We start from the raw sequence: 14,537 nt of genomic DNA, 5'->3' as shown, positions 1-14,537 counted from the left end.
ATTATGCTCGAGCTGATGAATTGTCATATATATTATATGAAATGCCAGTTAAAAGTTAACCAGCTAGGCTCCGGATTAGTCCTGGAGGTAATAAATGTCCATGAGACAGGCATTTGCCATGGCCGTAGATCAAGAGACACGGGCATTCCGTCTCATTCTGTGTTTTAGGCATGCATCGGGAAATTGCACCTGACTCGGATGCGATGTCGGCCACCACCAATCTCTATCCTGAGCGAAATAAAATCTATAGCATACATATTGTTCTCCTTTTGTGGCGTTATCAATTTTTTTGCCAAGAAATGAGCTTGAACGCTACTTTAGAGAGCCTGGTTAAATAGTGGACATACCCAAGCCAGCTTGTAGTGCCTAGGCAATCAACATTTCCATTATAACTTTACCATATACTTACTTCAGTTATAACCTGGTTCAACCAATCAACCAACTATGCTTTCCAGCAGCAACTACTCTGTGGCATCTATCACTTCCTTGTCGTGCCTTGCGGCTGTCTCCAACACCTCCGCTTGTCCTGCCATTGACCTGCAGACTGTGTATATTGTCGTCGTTGAGAAGGGGAAGGCGCCAGAGACTGATGGCTTCATCGTCTCCACTACCCTTGCCGATGCCGACCTGTCCAACTTCCGCCAGTCGATCGCAAAGCGTAGTCCCGGTGCATTGTTCGTTCCTGAGGCAATCCAGCTCGAGGATATTAACGGCAAGGTCATTGAGAGCATCGGTCATCTATCTGCCTGCAAGGTCGCGTTCTTGGCAAAGCCAGTTTCTGTCCGAGAGGCACCCTTGGTACCCGGATACCCACTTATTGGGGCTTTGCCACGGTTTATGAGGAATTTCCGCGAAGGATTGAGCAGCATGCACGATTCTCATGGCGACACTGTTCAGCTCTACATTTTCAGCCAAAGGTTTTTTGTGACGCGTGACCCGACTGTAGCAAAGGCGATCATGTACGAGAGCGAGTATTTTTTTCAAGCGTGCTGAAGAGCAGCCATTTGCTGAATTGCAGGAACTTGGCGGGAAGGGGCTATTCACAACGACTGCATCTGATCCTGCGTGGCAACTTGCCCACCGACTTCTCCTGCCGGCTTTCTCTGCCAGCGCTATGAGGATCTACAGCAATAAGATACTCATGGTAGCTGAGGAGGCATCCAGCTGGCTCAACCCCCGTCTGAACGAGCCGTTCACTGTCGTCGACTTTACTACCAACATGACGTTCCAGACAATTGGTATTGTTGGTTTCGGTTATGATTTTCATCTTCTCGATCCGACATACACTGAAAAGCACCCGTTTCTGTATGCCATGAACTTTTGCCTGGGCGAGATACAGAAGCGGTTCAAAAGAACTTCATATTGGAAAATGCTACCTACACGCGGAAACTACGAGTACAAGAAGCAGATGCAGGTAATGCGCAGTATTGTCCAAGAGGTTATTGACGAGCGCCGGGCCTCGGTTGACGCAACCAATATGAGGAAGGATCTGCTCGGCTTCATGCTCAATGCGCGTGCTCCTGATGAGGACCGGCAACCTTGTCGGACTCGACGACGCCAACATCTTCGACCAAATCATCACGCTGGGCATTGCTGGCAGTGAGACAAGTGCTGTGACGCTATCATGGGTGCTATATCTGCTCGTCCGCAATCCGCATGCCCAACATCGCGTTCTGCAAGAGTTGGCCGATACTGGAATCAAGCCTGGTCAGCCAATCAGTGTCAAGGAGGCGAACTCGCTCAAGTACCTGACGCAAGTCATCAAGGAAACCTTGCGCCTGTATCCACCTGTCCCGTCGATCAACAAGTACTGTGCCAAGGATTGTGTTATTCCAGGCGGCTTCCAAGTCAAACGCGGCCAGGTGTTTACCATCAACATATGGTCGATGCACAGGAGTCCAGATGTCTACAAGGACCCACATCGCTTCGACCCTGACCGCTTTTCAGACGAGAACATGAAGTTGATCCCAGAGAGCGCCTGGTTGCCATTCTCGGCAGGCCAGCGCAGCTGCATCGGATTCCAACTTGCAATGATCGAGATGCGCATTATTTTGGCTCGGTTGCTATCCAACTATGAGTTTTGTTGCATCGATGATGTAGAGGCCATCTATGATCCGCAAAGCATTACAACAAAACCACTCAATCTAGTAATGGCGGCACACAAGCGGATCAACTTCCCAGCGCCTGGCGCCGAGACCTTCATTTCAGACTCCACACATGCCACAGCACCAGCCGCCAGTGTCAGCAAGATCAGTGCTCCTGTTGTTGTCACAAATTCCGATGAGCTGCCGCGGGTTTCAATCCTGTTTGGGTCCAACATGGGTGTGAGTGAGGAATACGCTGCACAATTAAGCGAGCAGGTTGTGCGCATGGGTTTTGAGGACACATCTGTCCAGGCGCTTGACGACTGGGATATCTTATCAGCCAAGGCCGCTGGTGGTAAGCGCACTCTGGCCATCGTGATCACGAGCACTTACAACGGCTTGCCGCCCGATAACGCAACCCAGTTCGCCAAGTCGCTCGATGGAACAAGCCAGGCTGATCTACTGCACGGTGTCGACTATGTTGTGTTTGGATGTGGCAACTCACTCTGGCGTACGTACCAGAAGTTCCCGCGCCATATCCACAAGCGTCTTGGTATGCTTGGTGCGACTCCTCTAAGCGAATTCCAATTTGGCAACTCTAATGACGATTTGGACGAGGATTTCTTGCAGTGGTCTCTGCGTATCTGTGCACTTGTCACTGATCACTACGGCTCGGGCACCGAAGGGCTTGTCGAGGCAGTTTCAGCTCCAAAGTCGTTGCCATTCAACATCAGCCTAGTCGGTGGCACCGCGGCTCCGTTCAGAATCGCTTCTGAGAATGCTAGCATCAAGATTAACCAAGAGTTGCAAGATGTCAGCAAGAGCGGCCGCAGTACTCGGCACATCGAGATTGTGCTGGATCAGTCCTCGGGTATTCAGTATCAGACCGGTGACCATCTCAACGTGTACCCAGCCAACAAGCCCGGTGTGGTGCATGAGGTTGCTGCAATTCTTGGCATGGATATAGCAAGCGTACTCAAAATCGAGCAGGTTTCAAATGCTTCCCGTTTCAGTCGTTCGGCTGCCGCTGCTATCCAAGGAGCAACATGCTCGGTCTCTGACGCACTTCAGTACGTATGTGACTGGAAGGAAGCGCCCTCGCGCGAGCTGGTTGTTGCGCTGGACGAGGTTGCTGGTGACGATGCTGCGTACAATGTCCTGCGCAAGGCGGCTGACGATGTCAATACGCTGGGAAAGCAGTCGCTTGGCTGGAGCGAGTTCATTTCGCAGACTCGCACAGTCCTAGATGTGCTTCGTCATTATGCTCCCCTTGTGCGGCAGGTTCCGTTCGGGTCGATTCTGCACTTTGTGTCGGCCATGGCTCCTCGTCGCTACTCGATCGCCAGTTGCCAGGCCGTAGTCCGGAAACGAAGTACATCTTTCGGTTGCGATTGTTGATGACATCATCAATGGTCGCTTGTATGGCGGTCTGGCAACTGAGTACCTTGCATCACTGGAGTCTGGCTCTCGTCTTTCGGTCTCTCATCTTCCCGCCTCAGTCAGCCTTCCACCTGCCGTCCTCATCTGCTATACCAGTCCTGTTCATCGGTGCTGGCACTGGAATCGCGTCGTTCCGCGGCTTCCTGCAAGAGATGAATCACACAGGCACCGGCGATGCCACGCTGTACTTTGGCTGCCGCAGCCCAGAGTATGACTACCTCTACAAGGACGAGCTCGAGCAATACATCCAGAGTGGCACACTGGCCAAGCTACCAGCCTGCGTTTTTCGCGTGTTGGTAGTGAGCACAAGTACGTGCAGGCACCACATTTCTGCCGATGGTGCCCAGATCTGGTCACATCTACAGAGCGGGTGGCCGCATCTATGTCTGTGGCTCAGCAGATAAACTGGCCAAGGACGTTGTCAGGACCATGGTTGATGTTTTCCAGACCCATGGTCACCTTTCTTCCGCCGATGCAAGCAAGTACCTTGCTGACCTGGTTGCGGCCAATCGTTACGTGGAAGATGTATGGTAATCAGTATACTTTCATACCATGCATACCATTTCAACTCGTTTAGATATAGCATGTCTCTCACTTTGCCTTGCGTTTGAAAGCAAAGGCGGTTCATAGCACCATAAGGCTATGGGGTTCTCAAGCTCAAGGCCCTCTAGTTCCTCACTTTTCTCTCATTCATGGTTCTTGTCCAATAGCCCAAAGTAGACTTCTGAAATGTATGGCTGTGTAAAAGTGTAACATAGTAAAACATCACGTAGTCTTACAATATGCATTCCATAGTGATAACAGCAGATGTGACTCACTTTGACAACCAGGTATCCACACTCAATTCTCGGTGTGATCCCAAAATCAAAGATCGTCATGCGTCAATTTTGGCATGGTGGCTTGCAGCCATGTGTGGGAAGTTGTCAACATGGGCAGCAGTGTGAAATCTACTGTGACGCTTATGAGATGAAAGCTGCACTGCCACGTTTCAGCTCTTTTTCTTTTCTGCAGTTTTTCGCTTACTAGTAAACAAATATGACTATTGACACCATCAACGAGCACCCGCACCCGCACTCTTCAACCACGCCTGCTCCCACCAGAAGCCTTGGGCGTACGTGGGAGGATGTCCATGCTGAAGTTCGAAACTCTATTGTGGCAATCAGTATCATCCGTCCATTTGGGTTTGGGGCCGTTGGACCAACATGCTCATGTGCTACTGGGTTTGTAGTCGATAGCGACCAGGGGATCATTCTCTCGAACAGGCACGTCCTTGAATTTGGCCCAGGAATCCACAAAGCCACGTTCGACACGAATGAGTTCGTTTACCTCCAGCCAGTTCACTACGACCCAATCCACGATTTTGCCTTCTTCCGCTACGACCCTGCGGCATTGAAGTACACCCAGCCGAAGGCAATTAGGCTGTTCCCTGCAGGTGCAAGGCCAGGTGTTCCTTTCCAAATTATCGGCAATTCTGCTGGAGAGAAGATGACAGTTTGCGCGGGCACTCTGTCCCAGATCAACCGGAATACGCCTAATGTGGGTGACAATCGAGATTCAAACACATTTTACTATCAAGCCTCCACCACTTCGGCTGGAGGCTCTTCGGGTTCACCATTGCTGGATATCAACGGAGCTGCAATTGCAATCAAGGCGGCTAAGAACGTCAATGACGGTGGAAGCTTCTTCTTGCCGCTTGAGCGGGTTGTGTATTCACTCGAGTACATGAGGCGTGGCGAGCGCGCCCCCCGCGGAACTATCCAGGCGGTGTTTGTATTCGAGACGTATCAGGAAGTGCAGCGCCTGGGGCTGGCAGAGCAGGAAATCGAGGAGTCTCGCCTGGCTAACCCAAAGTCCGAGGGCATGATAGTTGTTGACAAGATTCTGCACAAGGGCCCAGCGTACGGGGCTCTCGAAGTCGGCGACATTGTCATCAGTATGGATGGCAAGCCTATCTGCGATTTCGTTGGTTTGGAGTCAGTGCTGGATGCCAATATTGGCTGCACTGTTGATTTCGTCGTTTGGCGCAAGGGCAGGTCTGTTCCTGTCTCGGTTCGAGTGCAGGACATGTATGACGTCTCACCTACCCAGCTCCTTTCTCTTGGGCATGCTACGCTCCATGATATGTCCCTGATGCTGGCCAACAGATATTCTCTAGAGGTTAAGGGCGTATATATTGCAACCATGTCTGAGGAGTTTCTACCTGCGACCATCTTTAAGGAGCATCGCATCATCATGTCTGTGAACGGTATACCTACCCCGGATCTCACAGCGCTTCTGAGTATATTCCGTACCATCCAAGTCGGTCAGTCCATGGTTATCAAGGCTATTGGTCATATTAATGGTAACGATCATATTATTACCATCGCTACGCTTCCAGGGGATTCTGGGCCGTTTAGAGTGCTCACGCGAGATATAGAGAGCGGATTTTGGTCTGAAGAGCGGATCGAGATGTGCAGTGGTGCTATTCGAGGCGATTTGCAAGACATGGGCGGCAGTATTCCTCATCTCGGCTTCACTGACGGTCATCTTGTGGATGGTCACTCTAATTTGGACCGGGTTTGGCAGAGTATCGTTCATATCACAAGCAGTCGTGATGGCAGCATGGATGAGACATGTGAGGGAACTGTAGACGGAAATGGGGTTGTCCTTGACAGGTCAAACGGAATTGTTGTATGCAGTGCTGCAGTGTTCACTGGATCAGCATCCAACATCTCAATTACCATCCGCAACACTTTCCAGACCGCAGCAACTATAGTGTATATTCACCCGTTGTATCCACTGATCTTCCTCAAGTATGACCCTTCTGATCTCGGCCCCGCTGGAAATGGCTTGGTGAGCGACCTCCCTGTCGACAGCAACTACTGGGGAGGCGAGGCCTGTCTTACTGTCGGCCAAGATGTTGTTCTCGTTGGCGCCAACAAAAATGGATCCCCGTATTTCACAAAGACACACATCAGCGATCGGTACCTCTACGACGGCACTAAGCACTGCAAGAAGCACTATTCTCCATCACACTTCAATGTGGATCTTGTCAGCCTTGCCACAGCTCGCGATTCAGAGAGTATGGCGGGTGTATTATGCAGTGCTGATGGCTATGCTCTAGGGCTTTGGATTCATTTGCCTCTCTGCGGCAACAGGCACAATCCTGATCCATTAGTTGGGCTAGATGTCTCGCATCTCCGCGAGATTACCAAGGCGTTAAGGTCGAGCAACGAGTACCCGGATATTGTGAGAACGCTGAACGCAAAGTTTGCCAAGGTCCGACTCTCGACAGCCTGCAAGTTTGGACTCACCAGCAGATGGGTTGAGAAATTTGCTGCCAGCCCAGCCTGTGGAAATTGCTTGTTCCAGGTTCACCAAATCGACATCAAGAGCGCGGTGAAATCTCCCGGAGTTGAGGTCGGCGATATTATCTTGTCTATTGACGGCAAGCTAGTGAGTAGAATCGACGATATTGCCACGATATACGGAAAGGATGCAGTCGATCTTGTTATATTGCGCCAGGGCCAGGAGGTTGCAATCACTGTCAGAACAGTCCCTCCCCACGAGACCAACACCCGTCGCGTTCTAAGATGGTCTGGACTTACCATTCAGGAGCCCTATGTCAGCATATATCGATATGCACACTCTGTTCCCTCCAAGTGTCTTATCTATGGAATCGCTGCTGGGTCCCCAGCCCGCTGGATGAAAAACTGGCCTGCCTTCATTACTGAGGTCAATGACGAGAAAGTCGAGGATATGGACGATCTGGTGAGAATAATTTGCCGGTTCAAGGGAAGCGACTCTGGCTTTAATGCAGCAGTCGCAGCGGGTACTCTTGGCAGAAGTATCACATCACCACCGGGCTGTGATGTGAAGTTCCGTTTGGTTGACACCAAGGGAATCGTTTATGTGTACAAGTTCCGCACTGACGATCACTATCTCCAAGCTTGGCAGAGGGTTCGAGGAAATAGCGTTGACGCCAAGTGGAGATGGGAGGCAATTTAAATTGTTCCTGTAGATTCTTGTCCACAGTTACCTGTTAAGTGCTCACGCTGCTTCAAATTTTCAACCATGAAATGCACTTGCCTTAGCTGGTTGATAAGAATGTGCCACATGTGGTTAACTGATATGTAAAGCACATCTGGCGCTGAACTCCTGGAGCAGACATGAAAATAATGGGAAAATAGTCTAGCATCGACCCATGAGATAAAGCATACACCGCAGTAGTGATACGTCCGACTAGTAATCAAAATGACTACAAAACAACTACAAAACAACGTATATGGAATCCTGGTAGATATGTGTAATGGATATCCAGTTTATCAACAAAGAGTTGCGAGTAGCAATATGGGAACCACAATGTGCAGAACTGTAGAGGCTGTTAAAGATCAGCCATCAGGGGCATGATAAACAAAGCTGTGGATTGCTAGGAGGTTGGTTTTGCCAAACAAAGGAGGCAATGGAGGGCAGGCTAATGCGTAACATAATATAGGAGTGAATTTCCAGGAATATTCAGATGTGTTAGCCGTTAAGGCTTAGGCCGCTTAGCTCAGAGGCTAGAGCGCTCGTTTCCGATGCGAGAAGTCCACGGTTCGATCCCGTGATCGGTCGCTTTTTTGCTTCTTTTTCTCAGCTGCATGCTTTTGTCTTTTCTACAACTAAGGGTTTTGGAAATGCTGCTAACCAATAGACACTGCACTATGCCAACAGCAAGGTCGGAAGCAGTATTGTTTTTGGAGGCGCTGTACTCATAGACGACTGGCGTCACAGTAGATGTCCCCAGTGCCGCCCCAAAAGCGACAGGCGCATGTTTTTACTTCTCCAGATATATATTTTGACGCCAAGAGCTAGCGAGGTCGCATGTTTCCTTCTCTACTTCCGCTTAATTATAGTTTCTATCACATATATGAAAGCCACTATGAAAAAGCTAAAATCAAAGCCATATAAACCAGTGTTGCATTCATGGCAGGCCCAGTTAATGCAAGCGCTAATGATTGTGTGTCTGGCAGTTGCTAGCACAGCGTTCTACGTAAAGTACCTACGGCTGCCACCGCAAATCTATCTGTCGGGCATTCCAGGCACGGAGCCTTCTGATGTGCAAGTGAGACACCAGACAATTGACCTGAAGTTGCCATTAGAGATAACGGTGTACAATCCCAACCTGGTTACAGTGCATGTAGACACAGTACACTTGCGGGGGCGGCTGAAGGGCACAGAGCAGTTTATATTCCGCACGACAGTGCATGACCGTATTCTGGAGAAGCGCGGGAACACAGTGTTTGTGCAGAAGGTCGACTTCAATTACGATATGCGGCGGGACACAGATATGCGGATTTTCGGCGACCTGATGAGCAAGTGCCGGAACCTGCGTGAATCGCCGCCGCTTGAAATTGAATATGTTGTGGACGCAACGTATACGGCCATGGGATTCAGCGGTGTGATGCATACGATGGGGGTGACGTATCTGGTGTGCCCGCTGAGCATGGTGCAGTTTACGGTGCGCGAGTCCATCAACACAATCCACAAGCACTCGCACCAGATGCTGGTCAGCTCGTTTGAGCTCGTCGAAGGCGCTGTCGGCGTGTCGGCCAATGTGATGAAGCGGTCGCTGAACATTATGCGCGCACTGGGCGACCACTTTATGTCGTAACACACGCAATCTTTACCTATATATAAGATTTTATAGTCGAAGTGTCTGACCGTCCGCTAGAAATTTTTTATTTGGTTAAAAAATAAAACTCTTAAGCGTCAACACGGGTTTAGGTGACTTGCTCCGTAAACTCCTTTTGATCTTGTGCGGCATCTGACCTTATCGGTGAAACCAGGGTGACAAGTTGTTATTGTAGTGGCCACAGGTCTCCACTAGATATCTCCATTGGTTCAGCGCAAGAGCTGGTCTCATTGTCGGTCGGCCTGATAACTTCTATGGCGTCATCATGGTGGTCATCACCGGCTGCGCAACACTCTTAGGATGTTTATTTATGAGCACCTATTGAATGAGGCCATGTAGCTCCTCTGGTGGTTATGCAATATTTGTGGACTTATTTTATAAATTAATTTGTCTTATGAACATGCGTAAGCGGTAGTATTTGGGTCACAACGGACCCAGTATGTATAGACTGATTCAAGAGACTATATCAGTGCTAAGGGCCCCAAGAACCATGCAAGCCAGATCATTTTTAATAAAAAGTTTTTAATGCTATGCATACGCAATAAAGCAAAACTGAACAGCATCATTTCTCTTCTTACTTGCCTATTGAATTTCTCAAATGAACATTACCCGCAGCACTACTGTCATAAAGACATCACTTGGTGGGATTGGCTTCCGTGATTCTATGTTGCCCCGCCTAGAGCAATTTGTACGCAGCGTCAATATCATCAAAGAGCATACATACATGCTTGCACGATGGATACTACTCCATCAACTAGCTGACAATGATGCCTTTGACCCTGCAACATTTGTGAAAAAGGGATTCTTTTGTTCTACTTATTTATTTATCTATCATAACATGAAGGCAAATCCACTTGCTGCTGCATCGGCGGCAGCAGCAGACACTGTTGCAGTACTTAACAATGAATATGCACCAGCACTCCCAGTCTATGCACACGACACAGTCCAAGGGATCACACAATCTGTGTGGGATGTGTGGGGCCGGGTTGCAGATCTAACATCAAAGCCATTTAAGGCGCATGGTGATAGAAGATTCCACGGAATGGCGACAACAGATGGTGTAACAATATGGATTTTGCTACAAGACAAGGTACCTAAGGCTGGTGCTGCAGTAGATGCTGATGCTGCGGGAGGCAATGCTGTGGGAGGCAATGCTGCGGGAGGCAATACTATAGCTGACTGTCGCTATATCCACCAGATCCCACAGCCAGAGCTGCAGAATCTGAAAGGCCGCTGTGTATTCATCGATCCAGGTCGGGGCAATTTGCTATACATGATGCACGAAAATAGCAGCAATGGGAAAGAAGGTGAAAAAATGCTCTACCGCTACACACGGCAGCAGCGCAATAAGGAGCTCAAGCTGCGCCACTATGACAGGATTCGTCAGGCTACAAAGGATCAAGTCCCAGAAGATGCTGTCCGCAGAGCAGAGGCAGAGCTTTCCAAGCACTGCAGCCGGACCCTTAGCCCAGCAAAATTCCGTGCCTACGTTACTGCCCATGCATCTGTGCGGTGTGTCCTAGCACCGTTTTATGCCAACACGATGACAGCGCGAAGGTTACCAGAGCAGCAGCCCACTAAGTCAAACAAGCAGCACCAAAGGCGCTGGAAGGCCCATCCAGGTGTCAGTACCAGTCCCAAGGTGTACCCGCTTCACCGCAAGCTGCGCCTTGATTCATTCATGAACCAGGCCCGTGCAGACCACAGGCTTGCCGCGAAACTCCGGAGCAAGTTCGGCCCAGATCCAGTGCTGATCATGGGCAATTGGAGTGCGCCGATGGCCCGACACCATGCGCCGATTCGTGGCAAGGGATGGTGTGACAAGTTCAAGCACCATGGCTTTGAAGTCTATCTGATCGACGAATTCTGGACACCGTCGATGTGCCCGTTCTGCTGCGAAAAGTCGCAGCAGACATTCCGGCATGTTCCCAACCCGCGGCCCCACAAGAGATCGAAGAACCCAACTGTGAAGTGCCATGGCCTTCTCCGCTGTACAAGCGAGTCATGTAAGCGGGCCATGACACAATACAGGCGAGCCTATTCGTCTCAGCTCTTGAACCGCGATCTCGCAGCAGTTCTAAACTTCAGACTCATTTTCCAGTCACTCTGTGATTCAGACAGTATTCTTGAACGGTTCCATCGCTTTACGGCCATTGCTGCCGATGCTTCTGGCACCACTCCTGCAACAAAGAGGTCGCGCAAGAGGCGTGCAGCAGCAGGCGGTTCTGCTGCCAGTAGTGGCGAGCCACCGCTGAAGCGCCTGCGCTGAGCAGACCACCAAGGTGGGAGATGCCCATGGTCGATATTGCACCAACAACCATCCGACACGTTCAAATGACCGGCTCGCCGTGATGCTCGTATCGACGTGTCAACCCATGCTGACTAGCAGTCGAGCTCGCATCGCGAGCAGAGCAATTCTAGTAAAACTCTATCAATAAACAAAAGCAAAAAAGGGCATTTCGGTTTTAGGCAGTGGTAGTCTTCGGCATGGCACCAAACTTGTAGTTCCCGTCGTGCATCAGGCGCAGCGCGTTGCTAGCGTTGAACAGCGCCATCTGCGACGACACCTCACGGGCGCGCTCCTCGCCCACATCCCTGCGCTTATGTGTCTCCTCGCCCGGGAACGGCACCATGCGGTGGATCAGCTCGTAGCACATGAGCGTGGTGCCGAACTGCGGCGACGACCGCAGGATGCGCGCCGGGCCGCCCTTGAAAAAGGCCTTGAAGCCCTCCTCCTTGTAGATCTTGCGCGCGGCGTCCATCAGGCCGGTGTAGACGGTCTCACCCTTCTTTGCCTCAACCTGTAGACGTGTCTTGATGACATCGGCAGGCGTGGTAAAGTAGGCTGCTGGCATGCCAGCGATGGCACCAGCCAGCAGCAGGTCGGTGATGCTGAGCTCGCGCTCGCCCTCGTGGAACAGATCCTTCTTCAGGTGCGAGTAGCACGGGAAGTAAATGGCCGAGAATGGCACGTCGCGCAGCAGACAGGCCGAGGCACCCTTGTACAGGCCCATCAGACCCAGCTCCTTGACGATGGTGATGGCGCCGCGCCGCACAGCCGGCGAGGTTCCGGTAGCCTTGGCGCCCAGCCCAGTCGCATCCTTGAGCATCTCGCCCTGCGTCTGGAGGCGGATCTTGACGATCTCCAGCGGGTTCGTGAACACCACTTGCGAGCCTCCAGCGGCTGCACCAGCCAGCAGCTCGGCCGCAAAGGTGATCTCGCCAGTATCCTTGTTCTTCATGCGCGAGCGCACAAAGTCGTTCATGGTCAGCTTGATGGCCTTCTCGGGTGCCACGCCGACGAGCTGCGGGCCCAGCCCGCGGTACAAGCCGAGAATGCCCTCGTTGCGGATGACCTTTTTGAAGCAGTCAATGCTGTTCTTGTACATCATTTCACCGACCACAGCCGCCCGCTGGTTTTGCATACGCGTCTTGACCAGGTCGATCGGGTAGACGACAGTCGCGCCAATTCCACCGGCAATGGCACCGACGCCAAAGTTGTACGCCTGGAACAGCAGCTCCATCAATAGCGTACGCTCGGGCTTCTTGTGCGTGATGGGTACGTCGGATTTCCGGCCTGCAGGCACCAGGCTGTCGTGCAGGGAGTCCAGGATTCCTGTGATGCTGGCTGTGGTTGCCGTCTCGGCGCCGGCCTGGCCGCTGGCAAGCGTGAACAGCACGCTGGCCTCGAGCGGCGTCAGGATGTCAGTGGTGGCGGCGAATTCGCTAGCAGAAATCTGGCTTGGCGCCTTTGCGACCTCGGCAGCGGCATGGGCGATCTTGGTCGGGTCGCTCAGCAGACTGACAACAGCGAGGAATGTCGGGTATCCAACCTTGCCCTCGGTCGCCACCAGCGCCAGTCTCTCCGCCAGCGTACTCTGCACTGCCACGGGGGTGAACTCGCTGGCGGTAGCCACCAGCTGGTCGACCTGGATGAAGCCGGTCTTTTCTCTGTCGACAGCCGCGAATGCCTGGCGGATGCGGTCGGCCCGCACAGACTCCACGAGCTGGGCAAACTCGGCATACGAAACCTGGCCCTGGCTCTTCAGGTAATTGGCAATCAGCGAGTCACCAATGAGCGCGCCCAAGGCGGGGGCTGCCGCCGAATCAGACTGCGTGACAGCCTTGAACGACAGGCTGGAGGCTGCGTCGTGACGCACTAGCAGGCTTTGGAACTCTAGGAACTCATCCTTGGAAACCCGGCCTGAAGCATGCTTATCGGCTACGGAGAAAAAGGCCGAATAAGAAGACTGCTGCTGCTGGTGCAATGCCGGTGTGATCGCCCGCGTAAAGCCGTCTGGTGTCAGGTATTTTGCCCCATCCGATGCAACGGTTGCATGTGTGTCAAAAACTTCCGAAAGCCGTTCGATTTCGATGCTGGAAAGCCGCTGCTGGGATCTGCCTGCCGTCATGGTGATTTTGTCGAGGTGAAAAGAAAAGAAACGCAAAGGGTTGCCTACAGGAGAGAAGAGCAGAGAAGCGTTGAGTTTGGCATGTTGACTGGGTGTACTCGTCGTCGAAAGGGAGGGTTGCCTAATTGAGGCACGCACTGTGACTGGTATGATTGCGATTCTCTCCCTTCGCCCCAGCCGGGCAGACGAGAGGATGATAGGCGAGCCGGTGGCACAATGCGTGCTTACCCAAAGAGCGATTTTGATAGAGCAGGAGAGCGCTAATGCCAGTTGTACCTGGGGCCAAGGAAAAAGAAGTAAAAGCAATGGAGAGAAGAAGAAAGAGGGCTTGCTAGGGGAGAGAGGGCAGGACAAGAATGAAAGCCTTGAGCTGTGGATAGGAGGATTTCTTATTCCTCGTTTGGGAAGGGCAGAAAAATTTGCTCCGACCCAAACGAACTGGTTTCCTAGTTCACCCGTACTCTGGCAGACCCATGCGGGCGCGGCTAGCGGAAAACGGGGACAGAAGCAAGGCGGGCTGTGACTCAGTTATCGGGAGGACCTGCGATCTCAAGGTTCATGCCCCTATGTCCCAGGCATAGTGGAGGCAGGATTTGCCCGGGCAGAGTATGGCCAATTAATTTTCCTAAGCTCCTGCAAAAGCTCCTAGATACCGACTAGACCCAAAATAATTCGCCGCGCCAGTACCGTGCTCGACCAGGCTTTGGCAGCAAGGGGGTGCATGTGAAAGCCGTGGCTCACCACTCAGGAACGGTGATCATGTGGCGTAATCGACCAGGAAATTAAGAGCCTGTAATTCCACTGGGCTGGGCGTCGTGCGATCGGCCCCAGCGGTTTTTCCGGGCCAGGTTTATTTACTTTTTTGCCGCTGTAGAGGGGCCCATAGACCGCGCAGACCGCTCCTGTCTATCGTGGACGCGGTCTGGGTGAGGGCTAAAAATATGCAGC

The 14,537-nt window shown here is 51.8% G+C and overlaps 4 protein-coding genes and 1 non-coding gene across 5 annotated transcripts; 4 read left to right on the top strand and 1 right to left on the bottom strand.

The window, feature by feature from the left end:
- Nucleotides 1-444: 444 nt before the first annotated feature.
- DL89DRAFT_268012 (cytochrome P450) lies at nucleotides 445-4,058 on the top strand (the record flags this gene model as incomplete). Its single annotated transcript, XM_040887755.1, has 12 exons — nucleotides 445-942; nucleotides 986-1,424; nucleotides 1,483-1,643; nucleotides 1,683-1,812; nucleotides 1,837-1,864; nucleotides 1,895-2,797; nucleotides 2,819-2,973; nucleotides 2,998-3,332; nucleotides 3,366-3,429; nucleotides 3,458-3,561; nucleotides 3,584-3,863; nucleotides 3,892-4,058. The coding sequence occupies 12 exons, from the start codon at nucleotides 445-447 to the stop codon at nucleotides 4,056-4,058; spliced, it is 3,264 nt and encodes a 1,087-aa protein (XP_040742698.1).
- A 468-nt stretch (nucleotides 4,059-4,526) lies between these two features.
- Nucleotides 4,527-7,780, top strand: DL89DRAFT_235896 (uncharacterized protein). Its single transcript, XM_040884965.1, has 2 exons — nucleotides 4,527-7,636; nucleotides 7,713-7,780. The coding sequence occupies exon 1, from the start codon at nucleotides 4,560-4,562 to the stop codon at nucleotides 7,509-7,511; it is 2,952 nt and encodes a 983-aa protein (XP_040742697.1). The 5' UTR covers nucleotides 4,527-4,559; the 3' UTR covers nucleotides 7,512-7,636; nucleotides 7,713-7,780.
- Nucleotides 7,781-8,044: 264 nt separating this feature from the next.
- On the top strand, nucleotides 8,045-8,117 carry DL89DRAFT_t100. Its single transcript has one exon. It is a non-coding gene; the product is annotated as a tRNA-Arg (tRNA).
- A 264-nt stretch (nucleotides 8,118-8,381) lies between these two features.
- Nucleotides 8,382-9,252, top strand: DL89DRAFT_268010 (uncharacterized protein). Its single transcript, XM_040887754.1, has one exon. The coding sequence runs from the start codon at nucleotides 8,425-8,427 to the stop codon at nucleotides 9,154-9,156; it is 732 nt and encodes a 243-aa protein (XP_040742696.1). The 5' UTR covers nucleotides 8,382-8,424; the 3' UTR covers nucleotides 9,157-9,252.
- Nucleotides 9,253-11,544: 2,292 nt separating this feature from the next.
- On the bottom strand, nucleotides 11,545-14,067 carry DL89DRAFT_168877 (mitochondrial carrier). The gene is made up of 2 exons (XM_040883763.1): nucleotides 13,818-14,067; nucleotides 11,545-13,633 (listed from the first exon to the last, which is right to left on the bottom strand). Exon 2 carries the CDS (start codon nucleotides 13,587-13,589, stop codon nucleotides 11,643-11,645), a length of 1,947 nt encoding a protein of 648 aa, XP_040742695.1. The 5' UTR covers nucleotides 13,590-13,633; nucleotides 13,818-14,067; the 3' UTR covers nucleotides 11,545-11,642.
- Nucleotides 14,068-14,537: the final 470 nt, after the last annotated feature.

The sequence above is a fragment of the Linderina pennispora genome (assembly GCF_002104995.1).
Source record: "Linderina pennispora strain ATCC 12442 chromosome Unknown DL89scaffold_8, whole genome shotgun sequence".
Taxonomy (NCBI): domain Eukaryota; kingdom Fungi; phylum Kickxellomycota; class Kickxellomycetes; order Kickxellales; family Kickxellaceae; genus Linderina; species Linderina pennispora.
Note: the sequence above shows the minus strand (reverse complement) of the source record. Positions and strands in the feature narration are given on the sequence as shown.